Raw genomic sequence first — 27,316 nt, forward strand, 5'->3', positions numbered from 1 at the left:
TAAAAGAAGAATGTATTCTCATCACGCTGCGTCTCCTGAGTCTCCTGAGGGGGAAAGGCATGGTTGTGCCATTGTTGATATGAATGGGTGCGTGTTCTGCCCTCCTTTTCCTGTAGTCCATGATCAACTCCTTTGTCTTGCTCACGTTTAGGGAGAGGTTGTTGTCATGGCACCACACTGCCAGGTCTCTGACCTCCCTATATGCTGTCTCATTGATGTGGATGATCAGGCCTACCACTGTTGTGTCATCAGCAAACTTAATGATGGTGTTGGAGTCGTGCTCAGCCATGCAGTCGTGGGTGAACAGGGAGTACAGGAGGGGGCTGGGCACGCATCCCTGAGGTCCCACGTGTTGAGGATTAGCGTGGAGGATGTGTTGTTACCTACCCTTTCCACCTGGGGGCGGCCCGTCAAGAAGTCCAGGTAGTACGATTGAGATTGAGTCATCTGTGGATCTGTTGGGGCGGAATGCAAATTGGAGTGGGTCAAGGGTTTTCGGGATGATGATGTTGATGTGAGACATGACCAGCCTTTCAAAGCACTTCATGGCAACCAACGTGAGTGCTACGGGACGGTAGTCATTTAGGCAGGTTACCTTCGCTTTCTTGGGCACAGGGACTATGGTGGTCTGCTTGAAACATGTAGGTTTTATGTACTCAGTCAGGGAGAGGTTGAAAATGTCAGTGAAGACACTTGTCAGTTGGTCTGCGCATGCTCGGAGTTCACGTCCTGGTAATCCGTCTGGCCCCGCGTCCTTGTGAATGATTACCTTTTTAATTGTCTTGCTCACATCGGCTACGGAGAGCGTGATCACACAGTTGTCTGGAACAGCTGGTGCTCTCATGCATGCTTCAGTGTTGCCTGCCTCGAAGCAAGCATAAAAGGAATTTAGCTCGTCTGGTAGGCTCGCGTCACTGGGCAGCTTGCGGCTGGGTTTCACTTTGTAGTTTAATAGTTTGCAAGCCCTGCCACATCCGACGTGTGTCAGACCCGGTGTAGTAGGACTCAATCTTAGTCCTGTATTGATGCTTTGCCTGTTTGATGGTTCATCTGAGGGCATAGCGGGATTTCTTAAATGCGTCCAGATTAGTGTTCCGCTCCTTGAAAGCGGCAGCTCTAGCGTTTAGTTTGGTACAGATGTTGCCTGTAATCCATGGCTTCTGGTTGGGATATGTACGTACGGTCAATGTGGGGACGACGTCGTTGATGTACTTATTGATGAAGCCGGCGACTGAGGTGGTATACTCCTCAATGCCATTGGATGAATGTCGGAACATTTTCCAGTCTGTGTTAGCAAAACAGTCCTGTAGCGTAGCATCCGCGTCATCTGACTACTTCTGTATTGAGCGAGTCACTGGTACTTCCTGCTTTAGTTTTTGCTTGTAAGCAGGAATCAGAGGATATAATTATGGTCAGATTTGCCAAATGGAGGGCGAGGGAGAGCTTTGTATGCGTCTTTGTGTGTGGAGTAAAGGTGGTGTAGAGTTTTCTTTTCCCCCTCTGGTTGCACATGTGACATGCTGGTCGAAATGAGCTAAAATGGATTTAAGTTTGCCTGCTTTTAAGTACCCGGCCACAAGGGGCGCCACTTCTGGATGAGCATTTTCTTGTTTGCTCATACAGCCTGTTCAGTGCGGTCTTAGTGCCAGCATCAATGAAAACTCTCTTGGTAGATAGTGTGGTCTATAGCTTATCATTACGTACTCAGGCGAGCAATACCTCAACACTTCCTTAATATTAGACATCAGGCACCAGCTGTTATTGACAAATAGACACACTCTACCACCCTTCGTCTTACCGGATGTAGCTGTTCTGTCCTGCCGATGCACGGAAAACCCAGCCAACTGTATATTATCCGTGTCGTCGTTCAGCCATGACTCGGTGAAACATAAGATATTACAGTTTTTACTGTCTCGTTGGTATTAGAGTCTCAAACGGAGCTTATCCAGTTTATTTTCCAGTGATTGCAGGTTGGACAATAGAACGGATGGCAGAGGCAGGTTACACACTCAATAACAAATTCTCACAAGGCACCCAGATCTGCGCCCCCTGTATCTCCGTCTTTTCTTCATGTGAATGATAAGGATTTGGGCCTGGTCTTGGAGAAACAGTATATCCTTTGCGTCAGATTCATTAAATAGTCTGATGCAAACTTTTGTCCAGTTCGAGCTGAGTAATCGCTGTTCTGATATCCAGAGGCTCTTTTCGGTCATAAGAGATGGTATTAGCAACATCATGGTCAAAATAAGTTACAAACAATGTGAAAAAACACACAAAATAGCACAATTGGTTAGTAACTTGTAAAATGGCATCAAACCCTCCGGCGCCATTATTATATCTATATGTAATAGTGGTATATAGGTAGAGGGTTTGTTGGTGGTATGTAATAGTGGTATATAGGTGTTAGTTGGTGGTACGTAATACAGGTATATAGATGGAGGCTTAGTTGGTGGTATGTAATAGGGGTGTATAGATGCTCTCTTCCTAGAGCTGGCCACCCGGACGAACTGAGCAATTGGGGGAGAAGGGCCTTTGTCAGGGAGGTGACCAAGAACCCAATGTTCACTGACAGAGCTCCAAGTTCCTCTGTGGAAGCACAACACTCCACCAATCAGGTCTTTATGGTAGAGTGGCCAGACGGAAGCCACTCCTCAGTAAAAGGCACATGACCACCCGCTAGGAGTTTGCCAAAAGGCACCTAAAGGACTCTGACCATGAGAAACAAGATTCTCTGGTCTGATGAAACCAAGATTGAATGCCAAGCGTCACGTCTGGAGGAAACCTGGCACCATCCCTACGGTGAAGCATGGTGGTGGCAGCATCCTGTTGTGGGGATGTTTTTCAGCGGCAGGGACTGGAAGACTTGTCAGAATCGAGGGAAAGATGAGCCTTCCAACAGGACAACGACCGTAAGCACACAGCCAAGACAACGCAGGAGTGGCTTTGGGACAAGTCTTTGAACGTCTTCTGACTGGCACTGCCAGAGCCCAGACTTGAACCCTGATCGAACATCTCTGGAGAGACCTGAAAATAGTTGTGCAGCGACACTCCCCATCCAACCTGACAGAGCTTGAGAGGATCTGCAGAGAAGAATGGGAAAAACTTCCCAAATACAGGTGTGCCAAGCTTGTAGCGTCATACCCCCAAAAACTAGAGGCTGTAATAGCTGCCAAAGGTGCTTCAACAAAGTGCTGAGTAAAGTGTCTGAATACTTACATAAATGTGATATTTCAGTTTATTTCTAATAAATAAATAAAAAATGATAAAATCCTGTTTTTGCTTTGTCATTATGAGGTATTGTGTGTAGATTAATGAGTGGAAAAAAACAATTCAATCCATTTTAGAACATGTAACAAAATGTGAAAAAGTGTCGAATGCACTGTATGTACGTGAAGAATTGGATCAAGTGGTTGGTGCACAACGACAGAGCCACATGGTTGATGGAGTGTCTCTCCCTTCTGACGTGTATTTGGGTTATATATGAGATTCCCCGTGAGAGCCTTCATGCCCAAAGCCATGTGGTTTGATAAATGTAAATTATTTGGTCATGTGTCAAGTGTATGTAGACAGGAGAAGTATTATATCCCAGCTGAGCCTAAATGCTGCAATTGTGGTGGTGAACATGCACCCAAATTTCTGAAGTTAGGGTGAAGGAGACCAAGGTGTCAAGAATAAGGGCTGTCCAGAATGTCTCCTATCTGGAGGCGTTGAGAAGAGCGGAAGAAAGGAGTGAAGTTGAAGAAGTAATGGTAATAGGACTAGAGACACAAGATGATATTCCTTGTCAACAGAGGGATCCTGACATGTTGCATGTTAACAAGGTGGACTTTGTAGCGTTTATTACTTTGGATATTAACTTTACAGTGCAAACGGAGAGGAAATCTAAGAAAATAGGCATTGTGTGTGTGGCTGAACGTTTTTTTGGGGCTATTTTGCAGAGACATACAAGGAATCCAGTCGATTAATACTCCATTCTCACAGGCACCAGAGCCTGTGTAGGGATGTGATTTGAATGTGACTGAAGGAGTGGGATGGTTGTTTGATTTATTTAGCATTATCCTGGGTCCCCCCTCCTTCTCGCAATGGAATGTATTTTTGTTACACCCGGTACAGTAGGTGGCGGCAATACACCAATAGGTGTAGTCTGCCATAAAACTTTAAAGAAGATGAAGAAGATGCCACTTGAACTAGACGACAATTTTTGTTATGTCTCCACAAGGAAATGTCTGTCAGAGAGATTACTTTATTTTTTCGAATTTGTACAACTTTGAAATTACATCGTTAGTCCTGGAAGGTCATATTTTAAATACACTAGCTTTAATACCATCGGATATATGTGTGTAATTGAGTTTAGTAGAAGTCAATTTGGCAAATGGGAAACGGATTATTCAGAGAATCTTGCCTTTCGTGGATTTGCTGCTCTATGTAATTATTCGCTGCTGTACTGTTAGCTACTAGCTGGTGATAACGCCTGATAGTTAGCTACATTGTTTAAGAAATTTGGGACCGTTGTGATAGTAACTTGAGGGAGGCTTTTACAACAAGACAACTTCTTTATTGGACGGAATTACGACGGAAGTGCAAGGATATAACTAAGGTTATGTTGAAGTTGTTTCGAGCGGAAATGTTTGTTTTTTACCATCAGCTAGCATCGAGTAAATTAGCTAGTTAGTTGACAGGGGATATCCTCGGACATTGGGTATGGTGTTGTAACTTTGTAACGTTAACAAGGAAATAACTTGCTAACGTTACCTACTTTAGATTTGTTTAACCATATAATTTAACATAGCAAGTTAACGATGCGGGATTCAGTGAATTTCAGTGTTCTCCATAGAACCTGCAAGTTGGTCGTCCTTCTATGTTTTTTCCATATTTCGGTCACTTTCATTTTTTACGTGAGGTCGTTAGATTTTCGTTTTGCATTTGCGAAGCACGACCAAACCGCATCAAAGGACACAGCACCGGACGCGTTTGAAACGAACCACTTTTCTGTAGACAACGTGACTACAATCACCAAAGAGCTTGGAAAATGTCCTGACACATCGCCACTGCTTGGTAAGTAAACGTTAGCTGATATGTTGCCAAAACGAACAACATACATATTTAATCAACATCAATGGTGCATTGTATGATGATTGGTTGGTAGTCTTGCCAAAGTCTCTTATCAGCAACCAATTATACAAGTTGTTAGCCATGTCTGTCAGGCGCAATCATTCATATGTTCTGATAAGGAATTAATAAAGAGCTTGGATTACATGTCCCTTAATTCTCTAACCTAATGTAAACTACACGTTCAAAGTATAGATGAGTGCATAGCCACCAGTTATTTTATGACTGCTTACCCTGTAGGGTATTTAACTTATTTATACAATAGGCCTATCTATCTATAGCCCCACTCATGCATTATTAATGCATAGCATAGGTCTACTGCTAGTGCTCTTGAATTCATGGTTTGTTTTATCTTATTTCCACACAGGTTTGTTGTTGTTGTTCAGTGTCCTTCTCCTTTAGCTCAGATAAAAAAAAGAGATGTTTATGCAGCTGTGACCCTAGCTGATCTATCCTTCTGCCACAAAACCCTGACTGCTCCAGAGGTGGGAGTCTGTGGATAACAGTGGTGTGCTCGTTCGGCCCTCAGCAGTCTTGGAGATTGAATTGGAAAGCAATGCGGTTTTGGGGTTTAGGAACGTCAATCTCAAGGTCACATTACAGAAAACAACACTAAGTAAACTATTTCATATATGTAGTATGACCTTCTTTTCTTTTTTTTGTATGGCAGTTGTAATTTGACCTACTGTTGCTAAGTACTTACCTATTTGTGTAAGTCACTGGCATGTAGGAGCCATACTATTGTGTCTTTAAAGTTACACTATGCAGAAATCACTCTGCCATTTCCTGGTTGCTAACATTCTAATAGTTCACCTAATTTCAGTTTGTGTGACAAAACAAAGTATAGTGTAGAGCAGGTATTTCCAAACTGGGGTATGCAATGCCATCTGGGGTATGCCAAATAATAATAAACATTTTAATTATTCACATTTTCAAACAGTACATTTTATATTTTCCAACTGGGCTATACATTTGGGTGAGTTTTTTTTTTCTTGCCTGAGTAGCCTCGTTTATTTGTCACGTGTTGAATACAACTGGTGTAGTAGACCTTACAGTGAAATGCTTACTTACAGGCTCTAACCAATAGTGCAAAAAAGGTATTAGGTGAACAATAGGTAAGTAAAGAAATAAAAACAACAGTGAAAAATAACAGTAGCGAGTCTATAAAAGTAGCGAGGCTACATACAGACACCGGTTAGTCAGGCTGATTGAGGTAGTATGTACATGTAGACATGGTTAAAGTGACTGCATATATATGATGGACAGAGAGTAGCAGTAGCGTAAAAGATGGGTTGGTGGGTGGCGGGACACAATCCTGGTTAGCCAATATGCGGGAGCACTGGTTGTTTGGGCCAATTGAGGTAGTATGTACATAAATGTATAGTTAAAGTGACTTTGCATATATGATAAACAGAGAGTAGCAGCAGCGTAAAAGAGGGGTTGGGGGGAGGCATACAATGCAAATAGTCCGGGTAGCCATTTGATTACTTGTTCAGGAGTCTTATGGCTTGGGGGTAAAAACTGTTTGTCCTAGACTTGGCACTCCGGTACCGCTTGCCATGCGGCAGTAGAGAGAACAGTCTATGACTGGGGTGGCTGGGGTCTCTGGCAATTTTTAGGGCCTTCCTCTGACACCGCCTGGTGTAGAGGTCCTGGATGGCAGGCAGCTTAGCCCCAGTGATGTACTGGGTCGTACACACTACCCTCTGTAGTGCCTTGCGGTCGGAGGCCGAGCAATTGCCGTACCAGGCAGTGATGCAACCAGTGTTGCAGCTGTAGAACCTTTTTTAAGGATCTCAGGACCCATGACATATCTTTTTAGTTTCATGAGGGGGAATAGGCTTTGTTGTGCCCTCTTCTTTTGAAACAATTACTGCTTCGCGTACAAGTCAGTGAATTCTATGCGTTACAGCTGGATGAGTCAACAGACGTCGCTGGCCTGGCACAGCTCCTGGTATATGTTTATGTTTATGGGGGGTCAATTAAGGAAGACATCCTCTTCTGGAAACCAGGATAACATGAGAGGATATTTTTTAAAGTACTGGACAGCTTTGTGTCATCAAATGGACTTTGGTGGTCAAGATGTGTTGGTATCTGTACTGATGGTGCAAAAGCCATGACCGGGAGACATAGTGGAGTGGTAACGCGCGTGCAAGCAGTTGCTCCCGACGCCACTTGGGTAAACTGCAGCATCCACCGAGAGGCACTTTCTGCCAAGGGAATGCCTGACAGCTTGAAATACGTTTTGGACACTACAGTAAAAATGGTTAATTTTGTTAAAGCAAGGCCCCTGAACTCATGTGTATTTTCTGCATTATGCAATGATATGGCCAGCGACCATGTAACGCTTTTACGCATACTGCATACTGCACTGGTTATCAAGGGGCAAAGTATTGGCACATTTCTTTTTTAAATTGAGAGAAAAGCTTTGTTTTTTACTGACCATTTTCACTTGTCTGACTGCTTGCATGATGACTGGCCTGTCTGGGTGATGTTTTTTCTTGCCTGAATGATCTGTATCTAGGATTTACAGGGACTCTCCCCAACTATTCAATGTGCGGGACAAAATTGTGGCTATGATTTAAGAAGTTGGAGCTCTTTTCTGTCTGCCTTAACAAGGACAACACACAGGTCTTTCCATCATTGTATGATTTATTTTGTATGCAAATTAACTCAAGCTTACGGACAATGTCAAATGTGATATAGCGAAGCACCTGAGTGAGCTGGGTGCGCAATTATGCAGGTACTTCCCGAAACGGATGACACAAGCAACTGGATTCGTTATCCCTTTCATGCCCTGCCTCCAGTCCACTTACCACTTACCGATATCTGAACAGGAGAGCATCAAAATTGCAACAACCGGTTCTGTGAAAATTGAATTGAATTAGAAGCCACTGCCAGATTTCCGTATAGGGCTACGCTCAAGAGTTTCTTGCCTTGGCAAATCGCACTGTTAAGACACCGATTGCCCTTTTCAACCACGTACCTATGTGAGAGTGGTTTCTCGGCCCTCACTAGCATGAAAACTAACTACAAACTGTTTGGGAAGTGATGTAAGACTGAGACTCTCTCCAATACAACCCAACATTGCAGAGGTATCGTATGTGCGTTACAAGCACACCCTTCTCATTAACCTGTGATGAGTTATTCACAATTTGTGATGAACAAATTATGTTTTATATGTAAGATGGCTAAATAAAGAGCATCATTATTATATTATTATTTGTTCCCTGGTCCTATAAGAACTCTTTGTCACTTCCCACGAGCTGGGTTTTGACAACACACTCATTCTTATGTTTAATAAATGTATCATATAGTGTGTGTGTGTGGCAGGCTTACAATGATGGCAAAAACAACATTTGAGAGTGCGCTGATCCTGGTGCTAGAAGAGGGGGTACGCAGCTGGAGGTTGAATGTTTGAAGGGGTACGGGACTATAACAAGTTTTGGAACCACTGGTGTAGAGAATCATTGTACCATCTAAACTGCTTTGAAATATATTTTGCATAACCAAAGATATTGTATTTTCAGTTGTGTTGAAGCTGGGGCATAACTGGAAGTAAAAGCCACAAAAACAAAACTTGAGAACGGGTCACATAGAAATGGCGCACATAGAACACATATACAGCTTCTTAGACTTGCTTTCAGTGCGTGACAGATCTATAACACACTTTTCTATGTGAATTTGGTCAGGTCACCCAAAAAGTTACATATTGCCGCTTTTAATAATAAAACAGCTCAGAAGACATTGTCAGGAGAGAACTCAATTGCTGAAAACAGGAGATTGGATAGCTAGGCTAGATTTCCTTCCTATAATATAAACCTGCCCAACCAATATTAGTCCTACGATATGATTTTAAACATGGTCTGTTTGAGCTACAGACTGCTTAACGGTGGCTGAGCTAGAGCGGACTTTGAGACACGGGCGGCTCCCAAAAACACATCCTGGTCTCAAACACTGCTCTATCTCAGTCCCTGTGAATCACACAGACGTATGGTTGGTATCAGCGAATGCAGAAGAATTAGACAAATCCCATCTATGAAAAGCTGAAACTCTCACAAACTAGCATATGTAACCTGTTTTGCTGTGTGGCGCTCACAAACCGCACGAGTCGTTAGAACGTAAGAGGTTCTCTTACATAGAAGATCATAGGAATCCCAGGACATAGTGTGTCTAATAAAATTACTTAGTTGCTGTCACAAACTCCAACCTCCACAAAGTTGTCACTGACTAGTTGGATATTAATTTCCCTCCAACAATTTCTGTACTTATAGTATTATAAATGTTTAAAAAAAAAATTATCATCAGGGTTTGTTTAGTGGACCTTATTTGTTTTTTGACACTTGTCAATAACTGTTTATCAAATTACTTTGTGTTCTACTTGTAGCCCATGTTGTCCTGAAAAGCAAATGGTGAAACACTTCAATGTGAGGCTAAATCTGAGGGCAGAGAAAGCGGATTTTAATGAAAGTAGTGAAGTTCACTGTGGGAGGCCTGGGACCAATGGAGTTTTAGATTTGACATGCTATTTCCATTGACTCTACCGAATCATCAATTATCTATTGTAGATATGGAGCCCTGACAAAAATGTATGACCTCTCCTCTCTCGTTCTCGTCCAGTTGGCCCACTGCGAATTGAGTTCTCCAACCCAGTCAGCCTGGACGTGGTAAGGAAGGAAAACTCCAATCTTAAGAATGGGGGGCGCTTCAAGCCCAAAGACTGCGTGGCCCTCCAGAAGGTGGCCATCATCATCCCTTTCCGCAACCGCGACGAGCACCTCAAGTTCTGGCTCTACTACCTCCACCCCATCCTTCAGCGCCAGCAGTTGGACTATGGCGTCTATGTCATCAACCAGGTGGGTCCCTCCCAGCCGGCCCCCGTCTGCTCTCTTGTCTGCATACAGCAGGATGGAGTAGTGGGAAACGCAGGTTAAAAGGTTTTAACCAGTGAGCAAGTCTCAGTGTAGGCAGGCAGTGCCCTTTTTTAAAAATTAGTCTGTCTTACTGCAAGAAATAAATAAAGGTGCTCTGTATATTTCAAATATAGGCTAGCTGGAGTTTACTGGTACCGTACATCACAGGTACTTTCACCATATTTTATTTGGGTTTTACGCTTTTAAGCAGAATGGGTAGGCTGTGTAAAAACAAAAGGGCATCAAGCCCCCAAATTACAGGCCGTAATGGCAGCTGCCAAGTGACTTGGCTCGTTGAGACGTGCTGGTAGATTTGTGTGCTTATTGAGTAGCCTAACTCTTCTGGGACAGCGAACTTCAGTCAGATTCAACCTTGTGTTGCTTGTCAGAGAAGCTTTTTAGTCCCTTTTTTATATATATATTTATTATTATTTTTCTCCCAGTCTGTCAAAGGTTTGACGTGTCAAGAGAAAGTCCAGAGAAAGAGTAGGCTAGCATCCAAGTAACTGATGCCTCCCTCCTTTTTAACAACTCCTAAAATTTGCAGTAGTCCTTTGTGTTCCCGTATATATGGGAAGAAATCAGATCATAAAACGTAGTGCCAGCATTTGTCTCGGCGTCTGTTCTTTGTCCATGTTCTTTGTCCATTTCCTTTATTTATTCATGGTGTTTGCACAACCAAGAGACTATCACCGAACACAAATGGACGTGACGCAGAAAACGCTGAAAGCCACACTGTCTATCTCTGTCACTTGAAAGACCTGCGAGAATAGCCCGGTCTGGATGGCTCTTTTTATCCTTTCACCTTTCTTTTCATCAAGAATAATGGAACACTCTTTCTTTGATGTACAACAAGGTATAGAGTTGGTTACAGATAACTAAAGGAAGAATTCAACAAGGGTTGTACTTCAACTTTCATGCAAAACATTTGGGGAACCTGGCCTAGACACACTTCCTGTCTTTTCTAGATCGAAAAACAGTCAGTAGGCCTAATTCGGGCCATTTTGTGATCATGTAGGTCTAGTTTAGTAGGTCTGGGAATTGCCAGGGACCTCAAGCTACGATATCATGAGACTTAGGCGCTGATACGATATGTATTGCGCTTCTGTACGTATCGCGATTTGATACTGTGATTTCTATTGCTCTGTCTGCTGCAGAGAGACGAGGGAGCCACGAGAAAAAGGAGTATTGATCAATCATGGTAATGAAAGCTCTGAAAACAAATTGGATCCCTATTTGAGAACAAGCTATTATGGGATAAAAAGTGTAGTTTTGGTGCAGGTACAGCCAACTAACGCAAAAATAATATTCTGATATGTAACTATCGATTTTAATGTTTTACTTTTAGCATTATTGTTTAACGTGTGTAGTTACCTGCTCAGGTGATATCAAGTCTGTTTTTTAATGTTTTTTTCATCAACAAAGCACAGTTCTACACTAGTTTTACAGGCTCTTGGTTCAACATGGTGAATATCATGTTGCCTCTAATCAGTTTGTCTCCACAGAGACGTATCTAGATGGCTACTAGCCAACACTTATTTTGATCAAAGACTGACAAGTTGACCATAGAGTAGTGATCATGATAAGCACTTAGTGCCACAAGTTGGCTCCTCAGTTTTGACTACTATAATAGCTACAAACTGGCCTGGTTTGTTTGGTTATCAGTGTCAATCATTAGCCTGAGTGGTGCCACTATAGGGTCCTCTAAAATCAATTACTTTTTTTGCGTGAGTCATTAACTTTTTTTAATTTATTTTTTTCGCTTTCACAGTTTTTGTAAAAAAAACTTTTAGAACATCCAATTTAGTTGTTTTTCTATAAGTCTACAAAAATGCTTAAACCACATCAGTATTTTTCCCCACTCATACAGGAGTACTTTTTTGGTTGTTGAGATTTAGCAGCACCCCTACTTCCGACGGCTATGCCTCAGAAACATGAGGCCACAGATGGGCAGAAATGTGTTTTTTCACAATTTCAGTGTGGGAGTGTGTGTGTGCTCTCATTGAAAGTGTTAGACTATATTCTCACAGGTATGGGGATTTACTATGAATACTGGAGTTGACCTCAAGGGTATTTGGAAATCAATCTGGTAAAAGGAAAACTGGAATATGAATACCACTGCACAGCCCAGAGTTGACGATGTGAAAATGTATTAGTTATTGGGTCATCTAATCCCATTTCACACAAAGGCTGGCCTGAACGTAGGATACCGATTGTCTATCCTTCAAGTCGTCAATGCTGTCTGGGATAAACCAAAGTCACTTTTGAACATTTATTGACAAGCCAAAGTTAATACGGTCATACAGGACCATATTGTAGATTAAATCTGTTCCTATTTGTTAAAAAAAACGTATCCGTTAGGTGTAGTTTAATGATCCATTTAATTACATGATTCTGTACAGATGTAGGTATTATTGGCTCTTGGGAGGCCAGTACTGTTTTTCAGCTTGAAGGCCTAATTGACTCTTTGTTCACATCTCATGCCAAGACTTGTTGCCTCCCACCCACCAACAGGTAAAGTGTGTGTCAACCAACATGTTGTAGTGTAGACTGAACGCCCCACCTAGAACGTCATACTGAGCAAATACATGGTTCTATTTGAATATATAATACTTTTATTTTTTATTTTTTAGAGTATACTCCACTCTTGTCTCCAACACAAGTAGTAAATTGGTTCAAGATGTCAGGCTTGACATGGTGGTGTCCACTGCAAAGAAAAGTAGCTTTAATGGCTGCTATTATACTAATGAGTCAATCTGACGTTTTCCGAAGTCGAGTCACCTAGCTATTGCTAAAGGGCCCTTCAATGCTGTTAAACACAATTATTGGGTCTTTGTTGGAATTCTACTCAATCTTTCTGTTTCTCTCTTCTGTTTCTCCTTTCCTTTCCTCTTTTTTTCCCCTTTTTTCTTTCTTCCTCGTTTCCCTGCCCCCTTGCTCAAAACGCCTCCCCTTTTGCATGTCAGGCGTATCTGGCCAATGGCTGTGGTCGCTGGAAGAGGAGAGAAATTGTCCCCTGCTTGCTCTGGCCAATTGCGTGACCCCATGGGCTGAGGGGTTCTACTGGTAATGTGTGCTTCATTTCTCTTTCTGTCTCTTTCTCTTATTACTGACTGAGAGAAATCTATTTTGGTCACATGCACTTCTGAAATCTTCTACACTTGCTTCTTTCTGTCTTTGCAAATGATCCACACCCTGTATGCAGATGATGCCGTCATGCACTGTAGGAGAACGGGATGCATCACTCGGTGGAGGGGAAACGACACACTCCCAAGAGCAACACACTCATAGACCTCCTTAGCGGATGTTTATTTCAGACCATAGCTGATGTCTCAAAGTTTATTTTAATCATATGATAAAAGAGGCTATCGCCACAATGTGTAACATGACATGTGACTGACAACAAAGTGCTTCAGCGGAGAACACTACTTAGTGAACATTCATTCAATTGTCGGGACTCCTGTCCAGATTACATTAACTGTGCTGCTTCTTGGCATCACACACCCTCGTTCTGGTTTTCCTGCTCTGTTTAAGTGAGTTGTCTTGTATTTTTTTAATTTAATTTTAAGAACACTAGCCACGCTTTTATTTGGTGCAATCGAAAAACAAGGACTGAGGTCATGTTATTAGGAGGTTTCTTCTGACCCATTTTTTTTGTTGTTGAATATTTTAGCCAGTTTTGGTTCTATGGGTATTCAAGCAGACCTTTTCTGGAGGACCATCAGATCAAGCCATTGACATATGAGACGTGTCCTTTGAGAGGCACTTCGCCCACATTGAAGGCACACTGACACAGAACACGATGCTCCCGTTATTTTTATTTACTTCACCTTTATTTAACCAGGTAGGCAAGTTGAGAACAAGTTCTCATTTACAATTGCGACCTGGCCAAGATAAAGCAAAGCAGTTCGACACATACAACGACACAGAGTTACACATGGAGTAAAACAAACATACAGTCAATAATACAGTATAAACAAGTCTATATACAATGTGAGCAAATGAGGTGAGATAAGGGAGGTAAAGGCAAAAAAAGGCCATGGTGGCAAAGTAAATACAATATAGCAAGTAAAACACTGGAATGGTAGATTTGCAATGGAAGAATGTGTAAAGTAGAAATAAAAATAATGGGGTGCAAAGGAGCAAAATAAATACATTAATTAAATACAGTAGGGAAAGAGGTAGTTGTTTGGGCTAAATTATAGGTGGGCTATGTACAGATGCAGTAATCTGTGAGCTGCTCTGACAGTTGGTGCTTAAAGCTAGTGAGGGAGATAAGTGTTTCCAGTTTCAGAGATTTTTGTAGTTCGTTCCAGTCATTGGCAGCAGAGAACTGTAAGGAGAGGCGACCAAAGAAAGAATTGGTTTTGGGGGTGACTAGAGATATACCTGCTGGAGCGTGTGCTACAGGTGGGAGATGCTATGGTGACCAGCGAGCTGAGATAAGGGGGGACTTTACCTAGCAGGGTCTTGTAGATGACATGGAGCCAGTGGGTTTGGTGACGAGTATGAAGCGAGGGCCAGCCAACGAGAGCGTACAGGTCGCAATGGTGGGTAGTATATGGGGCTTTGGTGACAAAACGGATTGCACTGTGATAGACTGCATCCAATTTGTTGAGTCGGGTATTGGAGGCTATTTTGTAAATGACATCGCCAAAGTCGAGGATTGGTAGGATGGTCAGTTTTACAAGGGAATGTTTGGCAGCATGAGTGAAGGATGCTTTGTTGCAAAATAGGAAGCCAATTCTAGATTTAACTTTGGATTGGAGATGTTTGATATGGGTCTGGAAGGAGAGTTTACAGTCTAACCAGACACCTAAGTATTTGTAGTTGTCCACGTATTCTAAGTCAGAGCCGTCCAGAGTAGTGATGTTGGACAGGCGGGCAGGTGCAGGTAGCGATCGGTTGAAGAGCATGCATTTAGTTTTACTTGTATTTAAGAGCAATTGTCCTTTTGCCAAAGGACTCTCGAGAATCATCCCAGTAGAACTACATCAGCCCTGGTAACCCTGCCTTTTTTTCAGCCTGAGAAGAGGGAAAAAAAAGACAAACTCACCCACATGAACAAATACTACGGTACTTACTATTGAATTATATAGTAAACTCTAGTATACTATACACTGTACACTCGGATCATGTGTAATACTTACTGCTTGTTGTAAATTGAATGTTGTAAATGCTACAGATAAGTACTGTAGTAAATACAGTGGAGCAAAAAAGTATTTAGTCAGCCACCAATTGTGCAAGTTCTCCCACTTAAAAATATGAGGCCTATAATTTATCATAGGTACACTTCAACTATGACAGACAAAATGAGAAGAAAAAAAATCCAGAAAATCACATTGTAGGATTTTTAATGAATTTATTTACAAATTATGGTGGAAAATAAGTATTTGGTCACCTACAAACAAGCAAGATTTCTGGCTCTCACAGACCTGTAACTTCTTCTTTAAGAGGCTCCTCTGTCCTCCACTCGTTCAAGGTAAACGCAGGTTTTCCAGCAAACAACAAGATGCCAACACAACGTCATCAAAGACAAACGACTCTTAAGTACTGTATTGTATTCGCCAAAATGTTCATTTAAACAAGGTCTGGTACTGTTTCTGACACGTATGCATTGTCAATCGCATTATAATAGATAGCCACCTGGATGCTTCAGTTTAGCCTTAGGTCTGGTGTGCGCTTTAGTCCCTTGAGAAATGGGTGGCCAAACAACCAATGAGGACCAGAGTTTCCTACCCTTGTCTAGACACTCAACAATAAGTATTTTCTTTCTACACGATTCACCTTCCAATTCTAACCCCACATTCCCTCCATTCACACTCTCTAGGTCGGCGATGAAGTCTTTAACCGTGCCAAGCTCCTCAACGTTGGCTACTCGGAGGCCCTGAAGGAGTACGACTACGGCTGCTTTGTGTTCAGTGACGTGGACCTCATCCCCATGGATGACCGCAACACCTACAGGTGCTTCAGCCAGCCCAGGCACCTGTCTGTTTCCATGGACAAGTTTGGCTTCAGGTAAGCCAACTCTCCAACGGATAGCCCTGGAATTGTCTTTATCTCTCTCCAGTTCACTGCCCATAGTACCGACATGAATGAGCGTTCACACACACACACACACACACACACACGGACGGTTCTGGCTGTCTTTACCTCCGTAGCTGTGTAGAGACGTTTACAGTAAGCAGTGCTTAGTGATGGGGTCAGTACTGCCATGTTCCCGGGGGGATGGATGATGCCAGCAGCACAGGTGACAGTTGTTACTAAGGATTTCCTTCTTCCTTATTGTTCACGTGACTGATCAAAACCAGGTTCTGTAAAACAGCAGGCCACCTATAAAGTGTCACTTGCCAAAGGAGTTTTATTTAATCTATTCTTATTTAAATGAACAAAGGCTTGTTTCTCCGTACCTCTGACAGTAAGACAAGCAAGCATTTTTATTGCTAATGCAGAAGGTGGTGTTGGAAAGCATATAATTTTATTTAGTAGTAAACTGTCCCTCATTGGGACCTTATTTGCCTGGAGTCCTGTTTTTTTTAATAGCCTGCTTCATCACTTACAATGCGCTCACTGGCTTCAGAGGTCTGCTGTCAGAATGGCTTAAATACTCATCAGTTTAGCCTAGTGTCACACAGTGTTCTGTTTGCTGCTCTGTTTTCTGACCGTGGAGGGGGAAGTGGACCAGTAGAGCAAACTCTAGATGGGTTCAGCTGTTGCTCTACATGTGTAACACCGTGACATGTCAGACAGGGAGGAGCTCTGTGATGCGTGACTATCTTTGTCTGCGTGGTTGATAAAAGGATTTGGGAGCTTCTCTTCTGTTGTGATTCACAACTCTGGGCCTACACAGCTGTAGACCTTATGCTTGGCTAGGCGCTGATCTACTGTCAGTTTGGCTCTGTTGCCTGCTTCTGATGTAAGATTTAGATTGGTAAAGTAAGCTGACCCCAGATGTGACGTCCTAGTGCTGCCTTCCTCCTGTGTTACAGGTCATAGTACAGGTCTCTCGGCTTGTAACTGTGTTTTTATGGGCATACTCTCACCAAACCTTTCCCTTTGTTGCACAGACAACAGCTTGTATACTGTGTGTCAGGTTCCTTGAAGGGCATGCAGCTCACCAAGCATCTGGATTCAATATCCAACAGGATTTTGGCAGGGAAATCCGGCTCCAGGAAAGACGCCAAGCTTCCCTTGTTGGGTCATTTGTTCGGTGACTAAGTCCCACAATGGATTGATGTCTTTTGTTTGATTTTTTTTGATTTTCTTAATTGTGCTGACCTTTCCAATGTTAGCAATGGGATTTAAAGAATGTCATGATAGCCAAGGCTAATTCGGTGTCCAAAATAAACAGGCAAGTGAGGCAAGGCTAAACCAGGGTGCTTCAGTCTCTTGGCTCCATGTTTCCCTACAGTACACTGTACAGAGAGCCAGCATGTAACTTGCAGAAGGCAGTGATAAGAAACTGAGGAGGGTTTTTCTGCAGCACTTCATTTGCTAGGCAGATACTTCCTCTTTCCTAGAACGTAAGGCACTGACTACGGTTTCTGTTAGAGCCAGAGTCATTTACCCCTTCGTTTTTTTTCACACAGGAAACAAAGATTAAAAGCATAAATTAATTTCTTGCTGCGTTTTATACCCTGATGAAGACAGCTTGGCTGTCGAAACGTTGGTATTACATTTTTTGCATCTGAGCTCCAAGAGTGCGCGGCTCTCTTTTATTTTCAAGTTTCTACTCCGCTAGCCAGCACCTCGTCTTAATAGGTGTGCGTTTCTTTTTCTTCTAGATTGCTGCGTTTTATAACCTGCAGATCTAAAATACTACTTATTGTAATTTATGCTCCCCATCAGACACATTTTGTGCCTCAGTTGCACTTCTAAACTCGAATGAGAATTCACAAAGTGCATTCTATCAGCAGACAGCGCTTCTTTTCTCCCCGGAACTTCTCTCGGTGTAGCCAGCCTATTTTTCTCTGGTAAAATGCAAGATTAGCTTTAAGCAAATTATTAGAAAATGTAGCTGGCTACATTATTTTTATGATAGGCCTGAACTTTAGAAATATGATGGCCTGCGCATCAACAACAACAAAGACCTTGCTTTTTCATTTAAAAGCTTATTTACTTGTGTGGCTGCCAACCAAATAGCGTTGCACTTCTGCTGTCATCTGATAAAAATGAAGTCATTATCTGCTGAATGTGTTGCTCGAATGTATTTTTCTGTGAATGGAAAAACTATAGTTGCACATCCCTGATCACTATTGAATCAAAAAAACAATGACTTTCACTGAAAGTTATGTCCAAATATCCCAGTATACGGTATACTGCCCAAGCCTAGTTTAAACTCGAATAAACAAATTCAAGGTTCCCCATTTATTTTTCTCTTTCCGCTCTCTCTCTCTCTCTCTCTCTCTGCATCTCTCTCTTGCTCTCAGATTGCCGTACAACCAGTACTTCGGAGGCGTGTCGTCAATGAGCAAGGAGCAATTCCTCAAGATCAACGGCTTCCCCAACAACTACTGGGGCTGGGGAGGAGAGGACGACGACATTTTCAACAGGTCTGTGGCTCATAGGAGGACTCCGTGTGAAAAGCAGATCATTCATATTTATTGGGTAAAGTGATAGCCAAGGTTTCACATGAAAATATTTTCTTGAGTGCGCAATGTTGAAACGCCATCACATGTTGAAACCTTGTTACACGGGGTGTGCGTCGTTGTGTTTCTAGCCCTACTTTTGCATTGTTCCAACTTGCCCCCAAGCGTGCCCTTGTATGCCACTACCACCATTTGCTCTTGAAGGAAATGATGCATCAGTGAGTATCCTGTTAGCATCCATTTCAGCCGAGGCGCTTTCACAAGCAGATGGGACACCCAAACAAACTTGTCATTTGTGAGGATGTGTCCTGTCTCTGAGACACTCCCGGAACACCCCCCCCCCCCCTCCAGCTATCTCTCTTTCTCCAGTTTATGAACGATGCCAACAGCACAAAGTTGTTACTAAGGCCCCCCCCCCCCCCTTATTTTTCACGTGACTGATCAAAACCAGGCTCTATAAAGGAGTAGTCAAGAATCAGGCAAAAAAAGAGGCTATATATAAAGTGTCACTTGCCAAATGAATCCTGTATTATTTAGTTTCTTATTAAATGCACAAAGCATTTTAAATCACCAATGCAGAAAGCAGTGTTGTAAAGATTGGAAGGAGTTTGGCATTTGAATGTAACTTGTATACCTTATTTGTCTTGAGTCATGTGTTTCGAATAGCCTGCCTCTAGACTATCAACGTGCTGACATGAGCAGCACTGCCTTCAAAGGTCGGCTGTCAGAATGGCTGAAATGCTATTCAGTTTAGCTTGAGGCAGCAATGCTGTGAGCGTTGGACTATTTGCTGTTCTGTTTTCTGACTATGGAGGAGGAAGTGGGGTCCAGTAACCAGTAGAGCAATTTTTTTTTTTCACACTATAATTTGACTATTAGATATTCAATGTTTCTTTAGAATAAAATGTTTTAAAAAAAGTAATTGTTTCACAATATTAAAAAGAGTTTATAACAGGCCTTAAAATAATGTCAAAGCAACACTAACTAGGGCCTTACAGTGATGGTGAAAACGAGGGACATGAATTTTGGCACTTAAGCAAGTTTATTTATTGAATTATTTATTTAAATGTATGTATGTGTATTTAAAATATCAAAGGGACGGTTTTGGGATGAAATTCTCTCAACATAACATGTACTGTGCCTCGTTAACTTCTGCATTTTGAGACATGAGTAACCCAATAGCTTCACTATAGACCAGCCAAACTGAACACCGTCTCCAGAAGTGAATTATAGATGAACTCCACACATACTGATGAATGCCCAACAGCACAAGGTGTTAAGATGTTGTTGTTTTTTTTGTCTCTGCTGTTTTTTGAGCGCTTGCTTGATAAGTCACCATATCCATTTTGAAAACGATACTGTAAACAATAGCAGACAGGATGTTTCCAGACATACTCAGTTATTCACTGTGCTCTGGAAGCTTTTATCAGCTGTGACCCTGAACCATGCTACACAAATAATCAATTTCCAGTGTAGTTACCCCAGAGATTCTGGATTATAATGATGAGAAGCATATGTTTTTTTTCTTCAAAGTTGCCGGTATGTTGCGTGCATCACACTTATCAGTGCACTCATATCAACCTAAGCATTACAAAACTTATATTAGATGAAATAAGCCTCATGTATCAAAATAGCAATTCAGTTTTATATTCTAATATAATTTGACACTCATTGCCCCCCCCCCCCCCCCCCCAATACAAAAACTCCTCACTTGCTTAATGATGAATGATCTGCTTAACGTGGACAGATTCTGGGCAGAGTAAACCCTCTCACTTTGCCTCTTCCTCTCTGGTTACACCTATTGAGTTAGGCAATAGTGCACTATTTGCATCTCTTGCACAGAGGCAACTGAATGAAAACCAAATAACCTGTTTTACTCCCTTTCACATCTATCCTACATTTTCCTTGACCTTTTTTAGGTTTATTTCACTGGTGTAAGAAAAATGTGCAGATTTTCTCCCAGGTGTAGAAGCTGTTGTAACTGCGTCCCACAGTGTTTTAGTTAGACTGGTGGTCTGACTCCAGCTTCTGCTGTGTTTTTAACAGGCTGAACTCCAAGGGGATGACCATCTCACGGCCCAGCGGAGCCGTGGGGAAATGCAGGATGATCCGCCACAACCGGGACGGTGGGAACGAAGACAACCCACAGAGGTGAGGTTCCAACTCCTGCTCTCAGGGGTTCTATTTCCATGTATAATTGGTACCCTCTCTGGGTTTGTTCACTCCCTTTTGCATGAAACTAGCCAAATTGGATTTAATAGGAGCAATGGGTCCACCAAGGGATGTACTGATTCAACGATACGCACCGGTCCCAGATGTTTTTTTCAAACGTTTAAGATACAAGTGCATCGGTCCGTGGATTCCAAAACCGATCCAAATGTAGCATGTATCGGTCAAAACAAAATCAAATCAAGCGTTTACGGGTCACTAAAATGTTAAATTCATGTTAGGCCTACATTCTGTCTCTTTTCCAAAATCACCTTCTTTTAGGACAACTGATACGTCCTCTCCTTCAGTGTCGAACTGCATGCTACTGTGTTGACAGTAGAGTTCGACCAACTATGATTTTTCAACACCGATACCGGTTTATTGGAGGACCAAAAAAAGCCGATACCGATTAATCGGCCAATTTATTATATATATTTCTTTTATATATATTTGTAATAATGAGAATTACAGCAATACTGAATGAACAAAGAATACTTTTACATTTTTTAGAAACTTAATATAATGCATAAAATCAATTTAGTCTCAAATAAATAATGAAACATGCTCAATTTTGTTTAAATAATGCAAAAACAGTGTTGGAGAAGAAACTAAAATTTCAGTATGTGTCATGTAAAAAAGCTAACGTTTAAGTTCCTTGCTCAGAACATATGAAAGCTGGTGGTTCAATATTCCCAGTTATTCAATATTTACAGTTAAGGACTTTTAGGTTGTAGTTATTATAGGAATTATGACGTGTCGACTATTTCTCTCTATACCATTTTTGTATTTCATATACCTTTGACTATTGGATATTCTAATAGGCACTTTAGTATTGCCAGCCTAATCTCAGGAGTTTATAGGCTTGAAGTCATAAACAGCGCTGTGTTTCAACCATTGCTAAGAGCTGCTAGCAAACGCAGTAAAGTTTGAATGAATGCTTACAAGCTTGCTGCTGTCTACCACCGCTCAGTCAGACTGCTATATCAAATCATAGACTTAATTATAATATAATAAACACAAATACGAGCCTTAAGTCATTAATATGGTAAAATCCGGAAACTATAATTTCGAAAACAAAACATTTATTCTTTCAGTGAAATACGGAATCGTTCTGTATTTTATTGAACGGGTGGCAACCCTAAGTCTAAATATTGCTGTTTACATTGCAATAACATCTTCAATGTTATGCCAGAATTATGTAAAATTCTGGCAAATGAGTTCGCAGTGAGCCAGGCGGTACAAACTGTTGCATGTACCCTGACTCTGCATACAATGAACGCAAGAGAAGTGACGACATTTCCCTAGTTAATATTGCCTGCTAACAGGAATTTCTTTTAACTAAATATGCATGTTTAAAAATATATACTTCTATGTATTGATTTTAAGAAAGGCATTGATGTTTATGGTTAGGTACATTACTGCAGCGATTGTGCTTTTTTCGCGAATGAGCTTTTGTTAAACCATCACCCGTTTGGCAAAGTAGGCAGTGATTCGATGATAAATTAACAGGCACCGCATTGATTATATGTAACGCAGGACAAGCTAGTTAACCTAGTAATATCATCAACCATGTGTAGTTAACTAGTGATTATGTGAAGATGTTTTTTTATAAGATACTTTTAATGCTAGCTAGCAACATACCTTGGCTCCTTGCTGCACTCGCTTAACAGGTGGTCAGCCTGCCACCCAGTTTCCTCGAGGAATGCAATATAATCGGCATCCAAAAATGCAGATTACCGATTGTTATGAAAACTTGAAATCAGCCCTAATTAATCGGCCATGTAGATCAATGACTGTCAACTAGAGGTCGGCAAGTCATTTTGCATGCCGGACAACCCCAGGCAATATCAGTAGCCTACATTTGGATCGGGTTGGGGTTCACTTGTATCTTAAACTTTTTAATCCCTACTAGTCTCCCTCATGGCTCAGCTGAGGTGCCACACAGTCTGCTCAGAGAGGCCCACCATGAGCGCGCACACAGACATATTTAAGGCCCAGCTCATGACACACACAGGCCCACACACACACAGTCTGCTCAGAGAGGCCCAGCTCATGAGCGCACACACACACAGAAGTCTGCTCAGAGAGGCCCAGCTCATGAGCGCACACACAGAGGCCCAGCTCATGAGCGCACACACAGAGGCCCAGCTCATGAGCGCACACACAGAGGCCCAGCTCATGAGCGCACACACAGAGGCCCAGCTCATGAGCGCACACACAGAGGCCCAGCTCATGAGCGCACACACAGAGGCCCAGCTCATGAGCAGCACACACAGAGGCCCAGCTCATGAGCGCACACACAGAGGCCCAGCTCATGAGCGCACACACAGAGGCCCAGCTCATGAGCGCGCACACAGACACAGAGGCCCAGAGCCCAGCTCATGAGCGCGCACACAGAGGCCCAGCACACACAGAGGCCCAGCTCATGAGCGCGCACACAGAGGCCCAGCTCATGAGCGCGCACACAGAGGCCCAGCTCATGAGCGCGCACACAGAGGCCCAGCTCATGAGCGCGCACACAGAGGCCCAGCTCATGAGCGCGCACACAGAGGCCCAGCTCATGAGCGCGCACACAGAGGCCCAGCTCATGAGCAGCATGAGCACACAGAGGCCCAGCTCATGAGCGCACACACAGAGGCCCAGCTGAGCGCGCACACAGAGGCCCAGCTCATGAGCGCGCACACAGAGGCCCATGAGCGCCCAGCACACAGAGGCCCAGCTCATGAGCGCACACACAGAGGCCCAGCCCAGCACACAGAGGCCCAGCTCATGAGCGCGCGCACACAGAGGCCCAGCTCATGAGCGCGCGCACACAGAGGCCCAGCTCATGAGCGCGCGCACACAGAGGCCCAGCTCATGAGCGCGCGCACACAGAGGCCCAGCTCATGAGCGCGCGCACACAGAGGCCCAGCTCATGAGCGCGCAGAGGCCCACACAGAGGCCCAGCTCATGAGCGCACACAGAGGCCCAGCTCATGAGCGCGCACACAGAGGCCCAGCTCATGAGCCCGCGCACACAGAGGCCCCCAGCTCATGAGCGCACACAGAGGCCCAGCTCATGAGCGCGCACACAGAGGCCCAGCTCATGAGCGCACACAGAGGCCCAGCTCATGAGCGCAGCTCATGAGCGCGCACACAGAGGCCCAGCTCATGAGCACAGAGGCCCAGCTCATGAGCACACACAGAGGCCCAGCTCATGAGCGCGCACACAGAGGCCCAGCTCATGAGCGCAGCTCATGAGCGCGCACACAGAGGCCCAGCTCAGCTCACAGAGGCCCAGCTCATGAGCACGCACACAGAGGCCCAGCTCATGAGCGCACACACAGAGGCCCAGCTCATGAGCGCGCGCACACAGAGGCCCAGCTCATGAGCGCGCGCACACAGAGGCCCAGCTCATGAGCGCGCGCACACAGAGGCCCAGCTCATGAGCGCGCGCACACAGAGGCCCAGCTCATGAGCGCGCGCACACAGAGGCCCAGCTCATGAGCGCGCGCACACAGAGGCCCAGCTCATGAGCGCGCGCACACAGAGGCCCAGCTCATGAGCGCCATCAGCAGCAGATTTTAATTTAGAATGGAAAAGGAATGTGTTTATGCAACAAATGATATTGCATCGAATAATTCTCTAATCAAACCGAATTGTTTCAAACTAAAACACATCGTTCCTGTATCACATCGAAATCGCCTTGAAAGAGAAAGTTTCACATCTCTAGGTCCACCTAGTTTCAGCTATATTGGTTTCACTTATCCAGCTCTATCAGATCTGTAAAGGAGAGCAGAAGAGAGGAAACAAAAAGTGTGCACAGTTGAACACTCCCCAGGCTCTCCTTGCCCTCGTCACACAAGGATCCAGTCACTACCTACTGTTTCCCTTGACGTCATTTCTCACGAACACTGGATGACTTGGTCAGCTCGGACATTCTTCTTTGTACAGAAGCAAACTTAACACTGCAATAAAAACCTCTGAAGGCATTGACGTGCAATAGAAGCCTGGGCAAACATTGACGTGCAATAGAAGCCTGGGCAAACATTGACGTTCAATAGAAGCCTGGGCAAACATTGACGTACAATAGAAGCCTGGGCAAACATTGACGTGCAATAGAAGCCTGGGCAAACATTGATGTGCAGTAGAAGCCTCAACATCCATAACTATAAATGTGGTCATTATCACACGAGGCCTCACTGATCCATCAGGGCTATTGATTGTCTATTCATCAGCGGCGGCAGTTAGCTAGACTGTGTGGTTGATTACTTTTCAGTAGCACTTTGATTTGTTTGATTGCACTGGTTATATTTCTTGAGTAGCGTTTAATCAAGTAGTGTATAACAAGCAACGATTTTTGTGAAATCCAGAGGAGATGTTTGCCATAGGCTACACCTTAACCAAATAAAAAAAGACTTGGGTCTTAAACCACGTCATTGAATTGTGGTTGAGCTGTGTTTTTTTCTTTCCAGGTTCGACCGCATCGCCCACACCAAGGAGACCATGAACAAAGATGGCATCAAAACCCTGTCGTACAAAGTGGTCAAAGTGGAGAAGGATCAATTATACACCAAAATCACTGTGGACGTGGGGGAAAAAATGACTCCGCAAACCAATTAAAACCTGAACAGCCTTGACAACCAATTTGCCACTGTGGTGGATGCTGTAACCAAATGTGCCTTGACACTATAAATAATATTATGCCTTGGACTCTTTGGACCATAGAGAATGACTGATCTAATCAGCAAACAAACATGTTCCCCAATATTCCCTTTATTTTCGGTCTTTGCACATCCGATGGTGAATTGAACTGGGATTCCAGCGTTTCCATCATAGGATCCTTAATGGAATGAGAGTTGACATCCGGGGTGGTTTCAGGCTGATATGGCCCCCACTCTCTCTGTCTGGAGACGGCTGCTGAGACCAAGTCTTTTGTGAGCTATTTTGTCTTGAGGGGGAGGTTGTGAAATGTCTAATTGATTGTCCTATGCATCAGGGACTCTCAAATAATGTGTTTTGTCACTTCTGGGGAATTTCTTGCTAATCCTTTTTAATGCCTCTGCTGAGCAGGGTTTCAACCAATCAAATGCCAAGAGGTCAGGCCAAAGATGGAACTCTGCAATTCGGAGGTCAATAACAAACGAAATCACTTAGGTTTTGTTAAGAAAACCAATCTTAAAGGATTTTTGTATTGATGTTCCATCAAGATTTTGAACTTACCCCAAAGGGCCTAGAATTCCAAAAACAAATAGTTGAAACGGCCAAATCCCATGATATTTACGTTAGGCATTCTAATTCTCACTGCTAAGGGTCCTTAAAGGAAAATATTTGGGTATTTGTTTTTCGTTAGTCTATTGTTGATATAGTCCTAAAATGTATTGCATGTCAGCAATCAAGTTTTCAAGATGCATAACTTTTGAAATACAGCCAGTATGATGCATTTTGCATCATATAGTTTTTTTGTTGAGTATTTTGAACTATGTGAAAAGTGTCTCTGCTGAAGCTCCCTTCCCTGTGAAGACCACCATTCAAGGTAGCCTGTAAGGAGGCCTCTCCTTAGTTGGAAAAGAGGCACCTGAATGTATTGCCTGGTGGTGTTGTGATTGTGTACCCCTAAGGTAAAATGATACTGCGCTGTTGTCTATCACGAGTGTCTGGTGTTGTGATTTTTTTTTAAAGTCGAGATGGGGGGGGGGTCTACGCAAAAAAATTATCCTCTTGTATTCATTGTATGTCTTTAAGGAAGTGTGAGAGGGTTGGGAAACCATTTTTTTACTCTTTTTTTGGGGGGGGGCCTCGATGTAGTAACCAAACCACAGGAGGTTGGTGGCACCTTAATGAGGGAGGACAGGCTCATTGTAATTGCTGAAGCGGAATGGGGGAATGGTATCAAACACTTGATTTCCACTTGTTTGATGCCATTCCATTTGCTCCGTTATGGTTATTATTATGAGCCGTACTCCCCTCCGCAGTCTCATGCCACCACGGGTCCTTATCGTTCCTCATATACATTGAAAACTACACAAGATTGTGCGTTATGAGGCATGGCATTGCACATGTACAGTTAATCTTATTGAGGGGAAAAAGCCATTGCGATTTCTGACTGGAGACTAGATATAACAGAGTGATTGTCTGTCCATACTTAGGCTTCCATGTTTGCTTCTTAATTCTGTCAGAAGAGGAATGGCAATCAGCCCTTGAAGAATCTGTAAAATGACAGCCATTTTTGCCTTACCCAAATAAACTTGAAAATATCAATGAATTGGTCAACTTTGAAACATTAGTGGGAGATATGGGTGTACATTAACCGCTAAAGCTAAGTCAGTAATTCCCTAGCTGTTCCCCAAAAGTGTTTCCCAAGATGCTGTACTATAGTTAGCCGTTTCCCAAGATGCTGAACTATAGTTAGCCGTTTCCCAAGATGCTGAACTATAGTTAGCCGTTTCCCAAGATGCTGAACTATAGTTAGCCGTTTCCCAAGATGCTGAACTATAGTTAGCCGTTTCCCAAGATGCTG

General features: G+C 43.1%; 1 protein-coding gene across 1 annotated transcript; it reads left to right on the top strand.

Moving 5' to 3' along the window:
• The first annotated feature begins 4,163 nt into the window (after nucleotides 1–4,163).
• LOC115129493 (beta-1,4-galactosyltransferase 1-like) lies at nucleotides 4,164–27,057 on the top strand. Its single transcript, XM_029659900.2, has 6 exons — nucleotides 4,164–5,055; nucleotides 9,730–9,965; nucleotides 15,853–16,040; nucleotides 18,452–18,574; nucleotides 20,657–20,761; nucleotides 25,272–27,057. Exons 1-6 carry the CDS (start codon nucleotides 4,800–4,802, stop codon nucleotides 25,417–25,419), a joined length of 1,056 nt encoding a protein of 351 aa, XP_029515760.1. The 5' UTR covers nucleotides 4,164–4,799; the 3' UTR covers nucleotides 25,420–27,057.
• The last annotated feature ends 259 nt before the right edge of the window (nucleotides 27,058–27,316 follow it).

The sequence above is a fragment of the Oncorhynchus nerka genome, linkage group LG5, assembly GCF_034236695.1.
Source record: "Oncorhynchus nerka isolate Pitt River linkage group LG5, Oner_Uvic_2.0, whole genome shotgun sequence".
In the NCBI taxonomy this organism is placed as follows: Eukaryota; Metazoa; Chordata; class Actinopteri; order Salmoniformes; family Salmonidae; genus Oncorhynchus; species Oncorhynchus nerka.

Bases quoted from the DNA above. Each gene is read 5' to 3' on its own strand.
- LOC115129493 (XM_029659900.2), top strand. From the start codon at position 4,800: ATGCGGGATTCAGTGAATTTCAGTGTTCTCCATAGAACCTGCAAGTTG. The intron at 5,056-9,729 runs GTAAGTAAACGT...GTTCTCGTCCAG, and splicing joins TGACACATCGCCACTGCTTG to TTGGCCCACTGCGAATTGAG. The intron at 20,762-25,271 runs GTGAGGTTCCAA...TTTTCTTTCCAG, and splicing joins AACGAAGACAACCCACAGAG to GTTCGACCGCATCGCCCACA.